We start from the raw sequence: 21420 nt of genomic DNA on the forward strand, positions 1-21420 counted from the left end.
TTTGAACATCAAATGTGTTGTCTTTGTAGCATATTCAACTGGATATGGGTTAAAATGGATTTGCAAATAATTGTATTCCGTTTATATTTACATCTAACACAATTTCCCAACTCATATGTAAAAGGGGTTTGTAAATGATGTGGTAAGCCATGTTAAATGATGTGGGGGACCACAATGAATGATGTGGCGGGCCATTTTAAATGACATGTCATGTCACATTAAATGATGTGGCGGACAATATAAATGATGTGGTAAGCCACATTAAATGACGTGGACAAGATACATTTTGTGACCGTCCACAATAAATGATGGGCCATGTTAAATGATATGGTGGGCCACATTGAATGATGTGGCAGCCCTTAAGGTCTGGTTCCTTAGGTTTTGGGTTTCTATAACTGCCTTGATAACAAATAACTAGTGGGTGGTGGCATTGGTCCCAGGAACAGGAAGTAGACATAATTACTCAACATGTTTCTGATTCTCCCCACATTTTAAAAAACAGAGTTATATTGATATAAAATAGAAGTTATGTTTGATATTCCTGCTATAAAGTAACCATGTAATAAAGTAATGTGAATGAAGCAAGTATTGTGTGAAGTTAATACCTTGTGTGTGTCTGTAAAGGTTTGCCTGGGGGGGACATTTAAGGGCCACATTAGAACATTACGGGGCCAGACTGAAAAGAACATCCAATTTTGCCTGAAGATATCCTATTAGCACTAAAAGCTGTGATGTAGGCCATTTTTGTTTTCTTCATCCATTGTTGTTCCGGCATGTAGAGACAGTTTTCCTCTCAATGTCCTGGTGTGCGAGAAGTCAGCCTGACATGGCCGTAAAACCGCAGACAGGTGACAGCATGAAGGGGTTGAGGACAAGGGGGCTCTACTCTGACTCACAGGGGTCAAGAAGAACCCTGCAAGGAGGCTCTAATTGCATGTCAGTAGTAAGCAAATGAGCCTGCCAGACATTCAGGAAGAGCTCTTAATTTGATTGATTTTGATTGATTGAAACTTTTATTTCCTAGATTGCACAGTTCAGTACATATTCCGTACAATTGACCACTAAATGGTGACACCCAAATAAGTTTTTCAACTTGTTTAAGTCGGGGTCCACTTTAATCAATTCATGATAAAAATATATACTATCAGCATAATACAGTCATCACACAAGTTAATCATCATAATATATACATTGAATTATTTACATTTTCACAATCCGGGGGGTGGGATGAGGAGCTTTGGTTGATATCAGCACTTCAGTCATCCTACAATTGCATCAACAGAGAAATGGACATTGAAACAGTGTAGGTCTTACTTAGTAGGATATGTACAGCGAGCAAAGAACACAGTGAGTTCAGATAGCATAAGAACAAGTATATACATTAGAAATACATTTGATTATTTACATTAGGTTATTTATTTATAATCCGGGCAGATGGGATGTGAATGGAGGAGGGTATTAATAAAGTCTTGAAGTTGCCTGGAGGTGTTGTTTTAGAGCGGTTTTGAAGGAATATAGAGATGCACTTACTTTTATACCTGTTGGGAGTGCATACCACATTGATGTGGCATAGAAAGAAATCTGGGTTTCACGTGGTTTGTGGAGCTCCCCCTAGTGTTGTGGTTATGGCGGTCATTTATGTTAAGGAAGTAGTTTGACATGTACTTTGGTATCAGGGAGTTCTAGCGGATTTTATAGACTAGGCTCAGTGCAAGTTGTTTTACTCTGTCCTCCACCCTGAGCCAGCCCACTTTGGAGAAGTGGGTTGGAGTGAGGTGTGATCTGGGGTGGCGGTCTAAAAGTAACCAGACTAGCTTGTTCTGGGATGTTTGGAGTCTAGATTTGAGGGTTTTGGAGGTGCTGGGGTACCAGGAGGTGCAAGCGTTGAATGAGAGTTCCCGCTAGAATCTTCAAAGTGCTTTTGTTGACCAGAGAGGAGATTCTGTAGAAGAATCTCGTTTTCTGGTTGACCTTTTTGATTACCTTGGTTGCCATTTTATCACAGGAAAGATTGGCCTCTAGAATGGACCTTAGGTAGGTGATCTCATCTTTCCTGGTGATAACAATGTCACCCACTTTTATAGTGAAGTCACTGACTTTCTTAAGGTTGATATTGGACCCAAATAGGATGGATTCCGTTTTACCTAAGTGTATGGATAGCTTGTTGTCAGCGAGCCAGGTGCAAATATAAAGGAGTTCAGCACTGAGGATTTGTTCCACCTGTGACCTGTTCTTTCCAGATACCAGCACGGCTGAGTCATCCGCAAACAGGAACCATTCACAGTCGCATGTTGATGGCATGTCATTTACGTATATTAGGAACAGTAAAGGTCCTAGTGTACTGCCTTGGGGGACTCCACAGCTTACTGAGAAGGGAGGGGACACGGTGCCGTTCACCTCTACCATCTGTTTCCTCCCCTCCAAGTAAGATTACATCCAGCTCGTTGAGGTTTTATCAAATCCGATCGCTCTGAGCTTATCCAACAGTATAGCGTGGATAACGGTGTCAAAGGTCTTCTGAATGTCCAGCATGACCATGCCGCAGTATTTGCCCGCGTCCACCTCATGTTTGATGTGGTCGGTCAGATAGAGAAGGCATGTGTCAGTAGAGTGGTTAGTTCTGAAGCCGGATTTGAATTTGTACATTAGTTTATTGGTAGCAAGGTATCTATCAACCTGTTCATCAACTATTTTTTCCATTACTTTCGAAATGGAACTGAGAATAGAAACAGAAATAGAAATGGACTTTTGTCTTTGAATTTCTCTTTGCATACAATGACATTTGTATACAGTAGTTAGAAGTATAGCCATCAGGTGTGAAAGGCTGCTGACTGTCACCTATCATGAAGGCCAGCACTTGATGGTACAGAAAGCCCAATGACGACACTTTTAAGTCTAGTATTTCTATAAGCCTATTTCTCTGACCTTTCAACTCAGACTCTGTTTATTTTTTCACTATATGAACTAAAATATATTTATTTTGCCATGGCAGGTTTGAAATAAGTGTTATTCTTTCTTTTTTTTTAGGCTTTTATTAACCCTCCAGCAACATTTTGTATGCAGACTGCAGGTATATACAGTCTTGGTCAAAAGTTTACATACACTTGTAAAGATCATAATGTCATGGCTGTCATGAGTTTCCAATAATTTTTACCACTCTTATTTTTTTGTGATAGAGCGATTGGAGCACAAAAAACATTAATGAAGTTTGGTTCTTTTATGAATTTATTATGGGTCTACTGAAAATGTGACCAAATCTGCTGGGTCAAAAGTATACATACAGCAATGTTAATATTTAATTACATGTCCCTTGGCAACTTTCACTCCAATAAGGCGCTTTTGGTAGCCATCCACAAGCTTCTGGTTGAATTTTTGACCACTCCTCATGACAAAATTGGTGCAGTTCAGCTAAATGTGTTGGTTTTCTGACATGGACTTGTTTCTTTAGCATTGTCCACACGTTTAAGTCTGGACTTTGGGAAGGCTATTCTAAAACCTTAATTGTAGCCTAATTTAGCCATTCCTTTACCACTTTTGATGTGTGTTTGGGGTCATTGTCCTGTTAGAACGCCCAACTGCGCCCAAGAACCAACCTCCTGGCTAATGATTTTAGGTTGTCCTGAAGAATTTGGAGGTAATCCTCCTTTTTCATTGTCCCATTTACTCTCTGTAAAGCACCAGTTCCATTGGCAGCAAAACAGGCCCAGAGCATAATACTACTTCAAGATTGTATTTTTCTTACTCATCCTCCTCCAGCGTTTCTGTTCTGTTACCCTGTACACTGTTTGTTTGTCTAATCTTGAACTGGTTTGTGCTGAAAACAAAGTTTTGTTGTACTTGTGCAATGACAATAAAGACCTACCTCCCTACCTAACCTCATCATCAGGAGGTGTTCTTGGACCCAATTATGAACCGGTACAAAAAAATACCAGTACACAGTATACATACCTCGTGTCACGGCCCGGCCGCAGGCCAATGCTCACTCATCAATGGGTCCCACGGAGCGCACCTCAGGACACGCCCACGCCCGGCGGCAGCAAGCAGCTGCAGTCAATTACCAGCGATCAGCACACCTGTGGTTGATAAGCGGTCCTGCCTTCAAAAGTCTGCACAACTTGCTATCCCGGGCCAGAACGTAATAATCTGTCCGAGTACCTCTGCCTTCCTTCCACGTGACGAGCTGTGCGTCTCGTCTCCCTTGTTGTTCCCTTCTGGCTGCCCCTGCTGGATCTCGACATCTCGCCTGGAGACGGACCTGTTGACGCCTCGCTATACCCCGCCTGCTTTTCCCCTCTGGGACTTCCGACTCTCGCTCAACACTCTCGGTAACACAAAACAGTTAATTCACACATAGTCACGCACCATACACACTCTTGGATCTAGTCACACTCCATTTTCCAGTTGATTTAGATTATTGTCTGTTTTTGTATATACATTCTAAATATATATGTAATAAATCAGTGGTTCCTAACCTTGTTGGAGGTACCGAACCCCACAAGTTTCATATGCGCATTCATTGAACCCTTTTTTAGTGAAAAAAAAAAGAAAAAAAAATTCAAATTTAAGACAAAGTTATATGTTTTTTTTACTTGTACACAAAATGAACCGTGCATGAACCACAAAAAATTACACACTTGCAAATCAGATAGAAAATTAGGGTGAAGTGCAGTGAATTATATTTATATAGCGCTTTTCTTAAGTGACTCAAAGTGCTTTTACATAGTGAAACCCAATATCTAAGTTACATTTGAACCAGTGTGGGTGGCACTGGGAGCAGGTGGGTAAAGGGTCTTGCCCAAGGACACAACACCAGTGACTCGGATGGCGGAAAGCGGGGATCAAATTTGGAACCCTGAAGTTGCTGGCACGGCCACTCAACCAACCGAGCTATACCTTGGGAACATGTTTGGGGGTATCCATACTACGTCGGGAGAAGTTTTTATTTACACGATGAGTCTGGTGTGTCTTGACCTCCGCGGAGGCTCCGCTGAACCCCTGAGGCTGACTCACCGAACCCTTAGGGTTCGATCGAATCCAGGTTGAGAACCACTGTAATAAATAAATAGGGGGACGGCATGGCGCAGTGGGGAGAATGGCTGTGCCAGCAACCTGAGGGTTCCTGGTTCAATCACCACCTTCTACTATCCTAGTCATGCCCTTGTGTCGTTGAGCAAGACACTTCACCTTTGCTCCTGATGGGTCCTGGTTAGCGCCTTGCATGGCAGCTCCCGCCACCAGTGTGTGAATGTGTGTGTGAATGAGTGAATGTGGAAATAATGTCAAAGCGCTTTGAGTCCCTTAAAAAGGTAGAAAAGTGCAATACAAGTAAAACCCATTTACCATTTACAAGTACTATGACCCCTTGTTTTCTGTGCTGTCTACTCCTTCCTTACATACAGTGAGGCAAAAAAGTATTTAGTCAGCCACCGATTGTGCAAGTTCTCCCACTTAAAATGATGACTGAGGTCTGTAATTTTCATCATAGGTACACTTCAACTGTGAGAGACAGAATGTAAAAAAAAATCCAGGAATTCACATTGTAGGAATTTTAAAGAATTTATTTGTTAATTATGGTGGAAAATAAGTATTTGGTCAACCATTCAAAGCTCTCACTGATGGAAGGAGGTTTTGGCTCAAAATCTCACGATACATGGCCCCATTCATTCTTTTCTTAACACGGATCAATTGTCCTGTCCCCTTAGCATAAAAACAGCCCCAAAGCATGATGTTTCCATCCCCATGCTTCACAGTAGGTATGGTGTTCTTTGGATGCAACTCAGTATTCTTCTTCCTCCAAACACGACAAGTTGAATTTATACCAAAATGGATACATGGATGATACAGCAGAGGATTGGGAGAATGTCATGTGGTCAGATGAAACCAAAATAGAACTTTTTGGTATAAACTCAACTCGTCGTGTTTGGAGGAAGAAGAATACTGAGTTGCATCCCAAGAACACCAAATCTACTGTGAAGCATGGAGGTGGAAACATCATGCTTTGGGGCTGTTTTTCTGCTAAGGGGACAGGACGATTGATTCGTGTTAAGGAAAGAATGAATGGGGCCATGTATCGTGAGATTTTGAGCCAAAACCTACTTCCATCAGTGAGAGCTTTGAATGGTTGACCAAATACTTATTTTCCACCATAATTTATAAATACATTCTTTAAAATTCCTACAATGTGAATTCCTGGATTTTTGTTTCACATTCTGTCTCTCACAGTTGAAGTGTACATATGATGAAAATTACAGACCTCTGTCATCATTTTAAGTGGGAGAACTTGCACAATCGGCGGCTGACTAAATACTTTTTTGCCCCACTGTAACATCTTGTTATTAACATCAAATTTTACGTTTTTTTCTCATTACAGAACATTAATTGTTTTGATATTTTTTCTGACATTTGTACTGTTTTGTTTGATTTTATTTCGACAATATGCAGTGGGCTAACAAAAACACCTGCGATATATTTGATATGGATCAGGACATTTGCCATGTGACAGTGAGTGCATGCAGAGAGAGGGAGAGAGAGAGAGAGAGAGAGAGAGAGAGAGAGAGAGAGAGAGAGAGAGAGAGAGAACGAGAGAGAGAGAGAGAAAGAGAGAGAGAGAGACTCCTATTGGCTGCCTCCTCCTCTATAAAGAGCCACAGTGGCAAAGTCAATCACATCAACTGCGGACATCCTCCGTGTGTGACGTGACACTTGGACGCTTCCTCCCCCATCTTCTTCTTTCTTTCTTCTATTCGCCACTCTTCCACGAAGATACATTGGACTACTGTGGCCACCATGAAGGAAAGGAGAAACACGCAGCCCATGGTGGTGAGATGTAAGCTGGTCCTGGTGGGAGACGTCCAATGCGGGAAAACGGCGATGTTGCAAGTGCTGGCCAAGGACTGTTATCCTGAGGTACGTCGGACTCTTCGACCAAATATCGTCATCTGCCCACATTTCACATATTCAAGTATTGCGTGATTTTGCAGCAGCGCCAATTAAACAAATCACGTGCTCAAATTTAGCAAATCACGTTACCCTTTTTTGGAGCACTCCCCCCGCCCCCTCCTCTTCCTCACATGGCATGCTTCGATTCCCCTTGTTCTACCTGTTGCTGGCAGACTGACACCTCCCCCACTGATGTTCATGTTCATTGTTCCACGCAGACATACGTGCCCACGGTGTTTGAGAACTACACCGCCTGTCTGGAGCTGGAGGAGCAGAGAGTGGAGCTCAGTCTGTGGGACACGTCTGGTAATTCTGCATATTTCTTTTGAAGTGTGTGGGAAAAGTGAGCAGTGCTTTTGAGTTGGTGGATATGGTCTTAAAAGATTAGACCCCGATTTTATTTTATTTTTTTCGCATGAAATAATTGTCTTTCTTTTCATCCTAATGTCCTCTCCAGTGGACGGACATTGTTTAATAGCAGTGATTCTCAAACTGGGGTACGTGGGCTCCAATTTAGTTGTACACCAAATAATCACTTTATTAAATGTTAAAACTGTTTGTAATGATACAATGGCCAAAATATCAAATGTACAATAAGCTAAAACCTTATTTTTGATGAATACTTTAACCAGGGGTCGGTGCCCAAAATGATGAAAGAGCCTTATTGGAGCATCCATCCATCCATTTTTTACCGCTTATTCCCTTTGGCGTGGTAGGGGGCGCTGGTGCCCATCTCAGCTACAATCTGGTGGAAGGCGGGGTACATCCTGGACAAGTTTCCACCTCATCGCAGGGCCAACACAGTTAGACAGACAACATTCACACTCACATTCACATACTAGGATCAAAAATACGAAGAAAAAAAAATCTGCCAGGAGCCGGAAAAATTAAAAATCTTACCTACCCGTATTTTTCTGAGTATAAGTCGCTCCAGAGTACAAGTCGCACCCGCCGAAAATGCACATGAAAGAAGGAAAAAAACATATATAAGTCGCACTGGAGTATAAGTCGCAATTTTGGGGGAAATTTATTTGATAAAACCCAACACCAAGAATAGACATTTGAAAGGCAATTTAAAATAAACAAAGAATAGTGAACAACAGGCTGAATAAGTGTACGTTATGTGACGCATAAATAACCAAATGAGAAGGTGCCTGGTATATAAACGTAACATATTATGGTAAAAGTCATTCAAATAACTATAACATATAGAACCAAACAATCTGTCAAACATAATTGCTAAATACGATGAAATTTTATACGTCTAGTCTCTTACGTGAATGAGCTAAATAATTTTATTTGATATTTTACGGTAATGTGTTAATAATTTCATACATAAGTCGCTCCTGAGTATGAGTTGCAAACTATGAAAAAAACTGAGACTCATAGTCCGAAAAATACGGTAAGTGTTCTAATGAAGGCAACACATGATGTAAGTGTCTATATTAGCTATATTAGCCTACTATCAAAGGCTGACGCTAATCTTTGTTGACGAAAATTCAGTATTTTAATTTTTATTCTACACATTTCTGCAACATTGGAAATCGTTAGGAGGCTTCTCACAGAATGAGATAACTTCTGGAAATTACTGGCTAAGAATGACCAATTGTATAGATGTGTGTCCAAGTTAAAGGAAACGGCAGGTTGTCTTCTTCTAATGGATTTATTACAATCTTTGCTGCGGTCTGGAACAACATGGCGCACAAACAACTATGAGAAATGCAGACAATATTACATACAGATAATATGTCATGAGACATGCGAATGTAAATTAGACATTGAGGAAATTAAATGAGCTCAAATATACCTGCAAACAAGGCATAGTGATGCAATATGTACATACGGCCAGCCTAAATTGTATGTTAGCATCGATTAGCTTGCAGTCATGCAGTGATCAGATATGCCTGGTTAACACTCCCAACAAGTCAATAATATCAACAAAGCTCACCTTTGTGCATTCACGCACAGACTAAAAAGTTTTGTGGACTAAATGGGACAAAGAAGAAGTGGCATAAAACACGTCAGCATCGGAGAAAGTTGTACATGTAAACAAACTACGATGAATTCAAGGATTACTGAAATTAGTAGGACAAGACGGTGCTCGCCAAATACTCTAATCATGAAGCATGTTTAATATAGACGGTGGGATTTCTAACAATTAGGAATATTTGTGTCATGTTTGTTCTACTTCAGAGAATATATTAAAACATTTTTTTTCATCTTTTTCCATTTTTACACATCTCTGAAAGAAGTCCAGGGAGCCACTGACCCCCGACTTTGACTTACTGTATTTAATGTTGGTCATTATGGTCGTACATGGAGAGCCAACTGTTTTCTGGGGTGGTACTTGATGAAAAAAGTCTGAGAACCACTGGTTGACAGTATTAACTCAATATTTCATCCATTAGCTTTTCTGTTGTTTTTATGTACAGAATAAAACATGTTTTACAAAACATATTTCTATTGTACTGTAAAGCAGTTTGTCGTTCTCCTTGCCTAATTGCCTGTAGCACCTCAACCTACAACCTTATTGGTTCTCTGACACACCTGTATCTCAAATCTCCCAATGCAATGAATTAAAATCAATTTAATCTGCGCTTGCCCCCCGAAAAAACAGCAACATTTAATATGTAACTTATTGCCCTGTGCCAAAGAAAAACTGACTTTTAGATAATAAATATTTACTATAACAATACAATAGAATGTACTACTAAAACTACAGTAGTTTTATGAAGTAATGTAATAATCATTTACTGCATTTACCTTGGAGAGTGGGCTTCTAGGTTATCTGTTTCTCCGTCAAATACTCCATCAGCAGCTTCTCGATTTTTTTCATGGTTAAATGTCTGCGGTTTGAATATTTTTTCAGCATTCTTGGCTGGCGTTAGACTCATTCTGCTTTAGTACGGTGCAGACTGGCAGTGCTTCTCTCAAATTGCTTTGCCAAGTTGGCGACACACTCTTGTCATGTTTTTGATGATTTCGTTTTAAATTAATGACTATCATCCAATTCTTCTTCTCAGTACTGTCCTTCATACTCACTTTCTTCCTACCCATGGTTAGAAAAACAAAGTTTTGTCGATCTCTAGCTATAAGCTAATGCTAGTGAGTAAGAGCAGATGTTTTAGTCTGATCTTACGGGGTTTGATGTGAAATTTGCTACACCAACTAACCTAAATCTTTCCTAGCAACTTAATAACAATTACCCTCGAGACAGCTCTTATCTCAAAACACTCTTAAGTTTGGGAAATGCATTTTTGTATTCCTTTTTTTACAGTTGTACTAAAGCCTGAAGTATACTCCTGCATCATGTAGTTTCTACCTTGAAATACAAAATAACTGGAAGAATTAAATAACTTACTTCTTTATTGGTAGATATCATTTTCCATTTATTTTATGTTCAAAAATTACACTGAATGTTGATCACTCAAATAAAAGAAAATAAAGCAACTCCAACCCAATCGCAGTTTTACAATACTTAGGATAGACATTTGCAAAGCAATTTAGAAGACATGTATATAGAATACTTCTTAAATACAATTCTTTGAAAAGGATAAACCAAAAAAAATACAAATTAATAACAGTAATAATAATAATAATGTCAATATTAGTGATTAAAATCATTAACAACAAACAAAAATAATGACAATAACAGAAACAAAGCAGCCGTTTTTGGATGACAGATCTTTTTTTGATTGGACAAGGCCCAACAAATCACATCTCACTGGAAAGCAAACCTGATTTTGTTATTGTGCACGGTTGCGCTTTTGAAATAAGGCCGTAAAACGCTTGTCCCTTCCAAAGAACAAAAATACATGGCTGGGTCCCAGGAGGACATTTACAATTGAATATGATGGACAACTACATTAGATAAACAATATTCAGTTGAGAAATAGTTAGCACAGTCGTGACCAACTCTTGTGTCGGATCCCATTTGAGTTTGCAGGTGTTCCTAATGAAATGGCCATTTTACACCCAGGCAGGCAAATAGCGAGAGAAAGAGAGGCAACATTAAGCTCGCTTCACTTGTTGTTTTTGCAGACTTTGGGCATCATATGTTAATTTGCGCTAAGCATGAAAAAGAGGGTCAATGTGTCAGGGTGGATCTCCTCTGGGATCCGTCGTCTACCGTGTTGACCTGGTTTTCTCTCCACACCTGTTTGATCCCCGTGTAATGTAGCCCTACTACACTACATTTCTATATATGTTTATGTAAGAGACCCACTTGCATGTGATGATGCATCATTTACTGGCCTATCAAATATTGTCCTCATTGCCCCAAAACAGTGTGAGGTTAATTCCTTCCCCAGACCAAATCCTGCTTTAAAATCCCAGACCCCGGACCTTTAGTCAGGCCAGCGTGAACCGGGCCTGGTGCCGGGGGCTGAGGGTGCAGCGTAGAAGTGGGTTTTCTAGAGCAGACGAACACACGAGGCAGCTCAGAAACTCTAGTGACCTGCATTTTTCTTCCATATGCCGCCTCGGGTCACTCGCACGAACAGCATGATGCTGGGGATTAAGACCATGAATAGGACCACTGGGCTGACTGACCCATCTAGTTTTTCTCTTTGTCACTCTTTAAACATTCAGCTTGGCCTCCAATTTCACCTTTTGCCTGCTCAACTTGGGTTCTTTTCATGGCCTTTCCTCCCCTGTTGAGCCCTGTTTGCGCCTCCTTAGACGAGCAAATTAGATTTCGGCTTGTTTTTGCATCTGTTGCTTTTGTGACAAGACAAGGAACCAACGCCGTCCAAATGTAGCAAAGGGTGTTACAGATCTTGTATTTTTATTAGTGCAAAGGCGGGAGGTGTTGTTTTATATATGACTTTCATTAAACTTCCTGAAGAACAGCCCTTTTATTTTTGCTACAAATCCACAAAATCGAGAATAGAGAAATGGTCTTTGACAAATGATGCATCATTCTGCATGAAGTTAAAAAAAGTTTAAGTACCAATGATTGTCACACACACACACCAGGTGTGAAAAAAATATTCTCTGCATTTGACCCATCACCCTTGATCACCCTCTTGGGAGGTAAGGGGAGCAGTGAGCATCAGCAGGGGCAGCGCCTGGGAATATTGTTTGGTGATTTAACTCCCAATTCCAACCCTTGATGCTGAGCGTCAAGCAGGGAGTTAATGGGTCCCATTATTAAAATCTGTGGTATGACTCGGCCAGGGTTTGAACTCACGACCTAACAATCTCGGGGCGGACACTGTCACTACTAGGCCACTGAGTAGGTTACTCTATATCGCAGGTGTCACATTGGAGGCCTGGGGCCAGATCTGGTCCGCCACATCATTTTATGTGTCCGGCAAAAGACGTCCGGTATAGGCAAGTGTGTGATGATATCATGAGGCAATACATTAATATTAATATATTTACTGTCACAAGCAGCCCTCTGAGGGCAGCCATAAGTGGCTCTAAATGAAATTGAGTTTGACACTCTTGTGGTGTACACTAACTAATAAGTAGACGGACAAGAATAATGAAGGTACTCCTGGTTATTTGTTTCTTTACTGTAGTTAGGTTGATTTATTTTTTCCAAGTTTGAATCGTAATATTATCCTAAAAAGCAAATGAACTCCGTATTTTTTTAACACTTGTCAGCATTCTCAATGAACCAGAAAGTAGCCTGCAAGCTCATATATAAATAGGCATCAAAAGGCGCTGTAGTTTTTTTTTCCATGTTTTCATTACTATAATTACAATACATTATTATGTCTTTTTGCCCCTTGAGTCACAATGTAATCATTGTCTTTGTCCCCATACTCAAAAATGGTACAGTCCATGAACCAGGATGTAGTCTGCTAACTAATTAACAGATAGACATGCATAAAGCATTAATAAGGTACAGTGGCACCTCGATGTACGATCTTAATCAGTTCCTGAACACGGTTCGCAAAAGGGAAAGTTCGTATAGTGAAGCAGAGTTATGGAGGTTAATTTAAATCTTTATTACAAAATCTTTTTTGTACTCAATTTATGTAACTGAATTTTTTAGGTTTGAATTTTGTGACCTGAAATTTTTTTACATCAAACTATGCTGACAATTTAATTGAAAACAATTTGGTGTTTTATACTTCTGTGTAAAAAAATCCCGTGTCTAAAGACTCAGTGTAAAAAAAAATCAGTGTATAAAAATTCAGTGTATGAAAATTAAGTGTAAAAAAGTCAGTGCATAGGAATTCAGTGTAAAAAAAATCAGCGTATTAAAAATCACTGTATACAAATTCAGTGTAAAACAATAATTGCATCAATTTCAGTGTAAAAAAAAGTTTACAACAAATCAGTGCAAAAAATTTCAATGTAAAAAATTAATTGTATTACAAATCCCTGTATACATATTCAGTGTAAAAAAATCAGTGTATACAATTCAGTGTAAAAAAAAATCAGTGTATAAAAATTCAGTGAAAAAAAATCAGTGCATAAAAATTCTGTGTCCAAAAATTCAGTGTAAAAAAATCAGTGTATTACAAATCTCTGTATACATATTCAGAGTAAAAAAAAAAGTGTATACAATTCAGTGTAAAAAAATCAGTCTATAAAAATTCAGTGAAAAAAAAATCACTGCATAAAAATTCTGTGTATAAAAATTCAATGTAAAAAAATAGTGTATAAAATTCAGTGTAAAAAAATAGTGTATAAAAATTTACTGCATACAATTTCAGTGTAAAAAAATCAGTGTATTTAAAATCACTGTATATAAATTCAGTGTAAAAAAATCAGTGTAAAAAATCAGTGTATAAAAAATTAGTGAAAAAAAATCAGTGCATAAAAATTCAGCGCATAAGAATTCAGTGTAAAAAATCAGTACATAAAAATTCAGTGTATAAAAATCAGTGTATTAAAAATCAGTGTATACAAATTCAGTGTATAACATTTCAGTGTATAAAAACAGAGTGTATACAAATTCAGTGTAAAAAAAAATCAATGTATAAAAATTCAGTGTATAAAATTTCAGTGTAAAAAAAATCAATCTATAAAAGTCGGTCTATAAAAATCAGTGTATTAAAAATCATTCTATACAAATTCAGTGTATACAATTTCAGTGTAAAAAAAATTAATTAAAAGAAAATTGCTGCTTCAAAATGCAAGCATTACTTCCGGTAAATTAGGACTGAAGCAACCAATGAGGTGTCAAGTTTGAAGTCCCGTGACACGGGTGTTGCAAAACAGCATCATAAAGACAGTTAACTGAGCTACCTGGGCATAATAAAACATAATCAACATGTAATGCTGTCTGATGGATGTTTTCAAAGCATAAAAACAACTCCACTGGTTAGAATCTGTTTTTGTTCTCTATATCCAACATTATGTATTATTCTAAACGCCCTATTTTTTAACACTATTAGTGTTTGTACTGCGCTTTTGTAATTACTTCCCTACATTAACTCAGATATGAGAACACTTGTGACCAGTAGAGAATATGAAGGGATTTTTGGTCCAGAAAGTATTTTGCTTTATTCATTATAGAAATATTTGTGCCATGTTATGTTGTCTTTCAATGTTTTCTGCGTCTGATTGTATTTGTGTTTGACTTTATCGTCTACTGTTACCGAATAATTTTACCGAGATTCAAAGGTAGTCTGTTTTTCTCAAACCATCTTTTTAATTTGTTAATTTCTTGCTGTTATCATTTTTGTATTAGCTTCTATGTGTTCTCTCCTGCACAAAATGCAGTTGTGACGTCTGCAAATAATATTAACCCTAATTTCTTTGTAACTTTACAAATGTTGTCTTTATAAAGATTGAACAATTTTGTTCATAGTTTCACATATTGCTCCCTGTTAGCTAAGTTTAGCTTCTTCTCCAATTCAAGACCAACCCACTATTTGTTCTAATTTTGTAATTAAGAAATTATGATTGATTGTGTCAAATGCTTTTATTAGATCCATAAATACTGCAGCTGCACACGGTTTACTATCTTATCTATTGCTTTGGTATTTTTTTCTGTTATTTTGATCAATGCCTTCGATGTTGAAATCCGTATTGTTTTTTTTGTTTATGAATTTCTCTAATCTTGTATTGAATAATTTGTCAATGATTTTTTGAAAATTGTAGAAGTAAACAAATCGGGGTGTCGTTTTGTAAACTGGTGTTTTTCTCCAGTTTTATATACTGGTAACACTTTGGCTATTTTCCTTTTGTAAGAAAATGGCCTGTAGATTGCTATATGTTAGAGATTCTGAGATTTCTTCCATAACGTTTTTAATCGTTTCCTTATTGATTCCGTGATCTGAGGTTTTGGATTTATTGTTCCTTACAATTTTGATCATTTCCTCCTTTCTTGTATTAATAGGAACATCGAGTTGGGATTTATTTCTATCTATTCAAGTCCTCAACTGACCCATTATTCACATTTGGAATTCTTTGTTCCAGCTTCATCCCAATATTTACAAAGTAATCATTAAAGTGTGTAGATGCTTTGTTCATATTGTCATTTTTAATATTATCATCTAGAAAATATTGAAGGTAATCTTTTTTTGCACTATTTTCAATAATACTATTTATAACGCCCCATGTTGCTCATGTTATTTTTGTATTTTTGTGTGGAAAAAGTGCATGTAATGAATGAAAGGGCACGTCATATAAACTTTTACAGCAAATGTGAATGGCCATGCCAGCAACTTGAGGGTTTCAGGTTCGATACCCGCTTCCGCCATCCTAGTCACTGCCGCTGTGTCCTTGGGCAAGACGCTTTAGCCACCTGCTCCCAGTGCCACCCACACTGGTTTAAATGTAACTTAGATATTGGGTTTCACTGTGTAAAAGCACTTTGAGTCACTAGAGAAAAGCGCTATATAAATATAATTCAATTCACTTCACAAATCAAGGTCTATTATAAAACTCTATCCATCCATCCATTTTCTACTGCTTATTCCCTTTTGGGGTCGCGGGGGGCGCTGGTGCCTATCTCAGCTACAATTGGGCGGAAGGCGCTTACACCCTGGACAAGTCGCTACCTAATCGCAGGGCCAACACAGATAGACAGAACACATTTACACTCACATTCACACACTAGGGCCAATTTAGTGTTGCCAATCAACCTATCCCCAGGTGTAAAACTCATGCGCTTTAAAAAAAAAAGACATAGTAAGATGAAATCTAACTGTATTTTTTATTGATGTTAAATGTGTTACTTCGCAATAGAATATATTGTTGAATGTTTTAGTTTTAGTACAAAACATGCATCCCATTTAATAAAAAAAAAAAGTTTCACATAAAGAAAAAAGTGTGAACATTTTTTGTAATGGGTTGGAATTAAATTTCTGCTGTGGGCTCTGAATTAGCAATGGGAGGCTCTGAACTGAAATTACAGGAATTGATAAAATAGTCTTTTTGAGTCACATTAGGATCACCGCTTTATATGAAAATCAAAAATGGTGTGGCCATGTCGCCAGTAATGCGGACGTTGTACCGATCCGTTGTTGTGAAGAAGGAGCTGAGCCGGAAGGCAAAGCTCTCAATTTACCGGTCAAGCTACGTTTCCATCCTCACCTATGGTCATGAGTTTTGGGTCATGACCGAAAGGATAAGATCACTGGTACAAGCGGCCGAAATGAGTTTCCTCCGCCGTGTGGCGGGGCTCTCCCTTAGAGATTGGGTGGGAAGCTCTGCCATCCGGGAGGAACTCAAAGTAAAGCCGCTGCTCCTCCACATCGAGAGGAGCCAGATGAGGTGGTTTAGGCATCTGGTCAGGATGCCACCCGAACGCCTCCCTAGGGAGGTGTTTAGGGCACGTCCAACCGGTAGGAGACCACAGGGAAGACACAGGACACATTGGGAAGACTATGTCTCCCGGCTGGCCTGGGAACGCCTCGGGATCCCCCGGGAAGAGCTAGACGAAGTGGCTGGGGAGAGGGAAGTCTGGGCTTCCCTGCTTAGGCTGCTGCCCCCGTGACCCGACCTCGGATAAGCGGAAGACGATGGATGGATGTCGCCAAAGGAAGTGTGAACCAGGAAGCTTACATACAGATTGTCAAACGATCTTATTTAATTTATTTATTCTATATATTTTATACTGGAATTTATTGGAACATTATTTATTGCCGATTGGCGTATGGACAGACAAATATGGATCCATTTGGAAGATTTCTATATGATTGATTTGCGTTTCAAGTCACAATATTAGTGAGTGTAGCTTGAATGCACTGTAATTGTGTGCAGGCCCACCGCTCTGTTAGGGTCCCCTTATTATCCCAGCTCCTCTTCATTGATTTAACTGACCTCATCACTCCACACCGGTGGGCGCTCCTTGCTCCAAGCCCAGAGGAGGATGCACAAAGCAAAATCAATGCTGCGCCTTTAATCAGCAGGGCCGTATCGCACATGTAGAACTAGAGAAGAGTAGAGCAGATAAGACGGCCCAACATGTACTTCATGGATATGCTGATATTGTTTTGCTGTTTAATATCCCTTGCAGTTTTCAAGTGCTCGGTTGTTATGGGTCGGCGTCATCATCAGCAGCTCTAAGCCGCCTCAGTGTGGGCAGAGAGTGGCGCTCTTCCTCCCCAAATCTGTGAGTCAGTCCATCACCGTATCATTAATCTGTCTGACCCTGCGTTCTCACTGTGGAGAGGAGACTGTGTGCTAATGATGAAGCATGGAGAGCCGTGTCACACACACAAATCCACCGCATTCCTCCCCATCCCCCACCTGTAGGCTACTGGCCTCCACCTCCACTCTGGCCCAATTTTCAACGTGGACGCCTGGCTGTGGGGCACAAGGAATTTGGCCCCGAACGCGTCTTTTTCCCCGTCCGCATGTTTCATGCCTCACAAACTCTCCATCTGCACTTGATGAGATAAAAGGCTGCAAACATTTGGGCCTGATGCGGCCATTCGGGCCCTTCACTGAAGGGGAAGAGGGAAGATCAGACTGCAGGAGGGGGATGGTGGGATGGATTGGTGAAGTGAAGGCATGGAAAGACTCCTTCACTTCTTTTTACTGCACTGTGCAAAAATGACCTCCTTTCCTCGAGAGTCACGGATGAAACAGTAAATGGAAAAATACATTAATTGATTCCTTTTAGTGAGAGGGAAACGGATAGTGTGGAGTTTCACTGGAATGGGTGGATGCGTTAAGAGAGGCGATATTTATTTTCCTATTGGTTTTTAAGAGGCCATTTTTCCTATCCTCAACGTTTGCCTTTTGTGCAAAGTTAGCTGGAGTGGCCCCACTGGGGATGGCCGAAATCTATATTGCAATATATATTGCAGCCTCCTGCGATAACGAGATATATCACAATATATTATTTGGCATATTAATGATAATAGAACATTTTTCAAAAAAGGTTACAAAGGCTTCTAACATGGCATCCGGAAAGTATTCACAGCGCTTTACTTTTACTACATTTTGTTATGTTACAGTCTTATTCCAAAATGGAATAAATACATTTTTTGTCCTCAAAATTCTACAGACAATACCCAATAATGACAATAGGCTTCATGATTTAATTATTTGCAAATGTATCAAAATTAAACAACAAAAAATATCAAAGGTAGGTAAGTATTCACAGCCTTTGCTCAATACTTTGTTGATAGATAGATAGATGGATAGATGGATAGATAGATAGATAGATAAATAGATAGATAGATAGATAGATAGATAGATAGATGGATAGATAGTACTTTATTGATGCGCCTTTGGCAGCAATTACAGCCTCAAGTTTTTTTTAATACAATTCCACAAGCATGGCACACCTATCTTCGGGCAGTTTCGACCACTCCTCTTTGCAGCACCTTTCAAGCTCCATCAGATATAATTGTAAGCGTGGGTTTTCATCCAGGATGTCTCTGTACATTACTGCATTCATCTTTCCCTCTATCCTGACTAGTTTCCCAGTTCCTGCCACTGAAAATTCTATCCCACAGCATGATGCTGTCACCACTATGCTTCACTGTAGGGATGCTATTGGCCTGGGGATGAGGGGGGCCTGGTTTGCATGATGCTTGGCCTAGTGGTTAGAGCAGGCGTCACCAACCTTTTTGAAACCAAGAGCTGGTTCTCGGGTACTGATTAATGTGAAGGGCTACCAGTTTGATACACTTAAAAAAATTGCCAAAAATACCCAATTTGCTCAATTGACCTTTAACTCAATGTTATTATTAATCATAACAATATTTATCTTTGTGGAAACACTGATCATCTTAATGATTTCCCACAATAAATATATATGGAAACAGATAATTTTTTATTTTTAAAAAGGGTATTTCTGTCCGTCATTTCATCGTACATTTTTTTTGCTTTTACGGGAAGTTTTTTGTAGAGAATAAATGATGAAAAAAACACTTAATTGAACGGTTTAAAAGAGGAGAAAACACGAAAAAAATGAAAATTAAATTTTAAAACATAGTTTATCTTCAATTTAGACTCTTTAAAATTCAAAATTCTACCGAAAAAAAGATGAGAAAACCAGCTCATTTGAATCTTTTTGAAAAAATAAAAAAAAGTATTTATGGAACATCATTTGTAATTTTTCCTGATTAAGATTATTTTTTAGAATTTTGATGACATGTTTTTAAATAGGTTAAAATCCAATCTGCACTTTGTTAGAATATATAACAAATTGGACCAAGCTATATTTCTAACAAAGGCAAATCATTATTTTTTCCAGATTTTCCAGAATTTTTTTTTTAAAATAAATTCAAAAGACTTTGAAATACGATTTAAATTTGATTCTACAGATTTTCTAGATTTGCCAGAATAATTTTTTTGAATTTGAATCATAATAAGTTTGAAGAAATATTTCACAAATATTCCTTGTCGAAAAAACAGAAGATAAAATGAAGAATTAAATCAAAATGTATTTACTATTCTTTACAATAAAAAAAATAAATGTACTTGAACATTGATTTCAATTGTCAGGAAAGAAGTGGAAGGAATTTAAAAGGTAAAAAGGTATATGTGTCTAAAAATCCTAAAATAATTTTTAAGGTTCTATTTTTTTCTCTAAAATTGTCTTTCTGAAAGTTATAAGAAGCAAAGTAAAAAAATGTACTATTTTATTTAAACAAGTGAAGACCAAGTCTTTAAAATATTTTCTTGGATTTTCAAATTCTATTTGAGTTTTGTCTCTCTTAGAATTCAAAATGTCGAACAAAGCGAGACCAGCTTGCTGGTAAATCATTAAAATTTAAAAAATAGAGGCAGCTCACTGGTAAGCGGGCGACTCATCTGGTCCTTACAGGCTACCTGGTGCCCGCGGGCACAGTGTTGGTGACCCCTGGGTTAGAGTGTCCGTCCTGACATTGGTCGGTTGTGAGTTCAAACCCCGGCCGCATACCAAAGACTAAAAAAATGGGACCCATTACCTCCATGCTTGGCACTCAGCATCAATGGTTGGAATTGGGGGTTGGACCAATATCACCACACTTAGTGTGTGTGACAATAGTTGGTACTTTAACATTAACTTGGGATTCACACCAAAAAAATGTGCCGTTCGATCGGCCAGTGATAAGTATCGTCCAATTTCCGTATCTGTGGTAAATGTGTTAATATTAATGACCTCAGGTACAGAAAATAAACTGCATGTCTTAGTATCTTAAGTATCATTATCAAGTCTCGTTATCACTGGGGGACGAGGTTGAAAGTGAGGAATGAGGAATTAGTTTGAATATTGTTTTGATGTTGTTAAAGTGTCAATAACATTCATAATATATACATTTAACAATTTCAAGGTTCAAGGTTCAACTTTATTGTCCCCGCGGGGAAATTTGTCTTGGGCACAGTGCATCATTGCTTTCTTAACATACACAAAAACAAGAGAACAAAAACACAAGCACAAACACAACCACAACCAGACAACTGACATTTAAACATCAGAACATGGAGCTTGATAGACATGGGTGGCACTTAGATGTAGGCATAAAATCTACAGTATGGAGATAAAGATAAAGTACCAGTGTGCATTGCACTAGAGCTCATGGATAAAGTACTCTTTTCTAAAGTGCTTAGTTCTAAAGTGCTAAGCACTGTCACTATCAATTACAATTGATAGTGATTGATATTGGTATCGGCAAATCCCACACATAGATACTTGGAATTGCAATCGGCAGGATAAAACCCTGATTGGAACGTCCCTATTGCCACTGTCAATATTTGTTTTGATCTACCCACTCCTGTTTGTATTCACAAGCTCTAGTTTAGTGGTTAGAAGGGCTTCTTGTATCCTGTGTAGTGTAGCATATTTTGGTATTCCTTATCCTCCAGTGATAATAGTACTCGTAAAAAACGCAGACTTAATCGACACTGCCACTTTGCTTCAATTGTTAAAAATTCAATTCAGAGTACACAACAATAAGTTAAATCTGGAAGGATAAAATTGACAATAATACAAGATCATGTTAGAATTATGAATAATTGCTTTAATGCCTTCCCAATAAACACACTACTATTATTATGCCCTATTTAAGTTACTACTAATAATAGTTAACATTTTTAATGCAGCAGGCATTGAAATAGTACAGCCTTGTACTT

The 21420-nt window shown here is 38.5% G+C and overlaps 1 protein-coding gene across 1 annotated transcript in view; it reads left to right on the forward strand.

The window, feature by feature from the left end:
• The first annotated feature begins 6669 nt into the window (after positions 1 to 6669).
• Positions 6670 to 21420, forward strand: part of rnd1b (Rho family GTPase 1b) — a 40733-nt gene continuing 25982 nt past the window's right edge. The window contains exons 1-2 of the mRNA XM_061903467.1: positions 6670 to 6906; positions 7158 to 7245. Coding sequence (XP_061759451.1) covers positions 6787 to 6906; positions 7158 to 7245 — 208 coding nt within the window. The 5' untranslated portion in view covers positions 6670 to 6786. The remainder of the gene's footprint in view (positions 6907 to 7157; positions 7246 to 21420) is intronic.

The sequence above is a fragment of the Nerophis ophidion genome, linkage group LG06 (genome assembly GCF_033978795.1).
Source record: "Nerophis ophidion isolate RoL-2023_Sa linkage group LG06, RoL_Noph_v1.0, whole genome shotgun sequence".
NCBI classification, from domain to species: domain Eukaryota; kingdom Metazoa; phylum Chordata; class Actinopteri; order Syngnathiformes; family Syngnathidae; genus Nerophis; species Nerophis ophidion.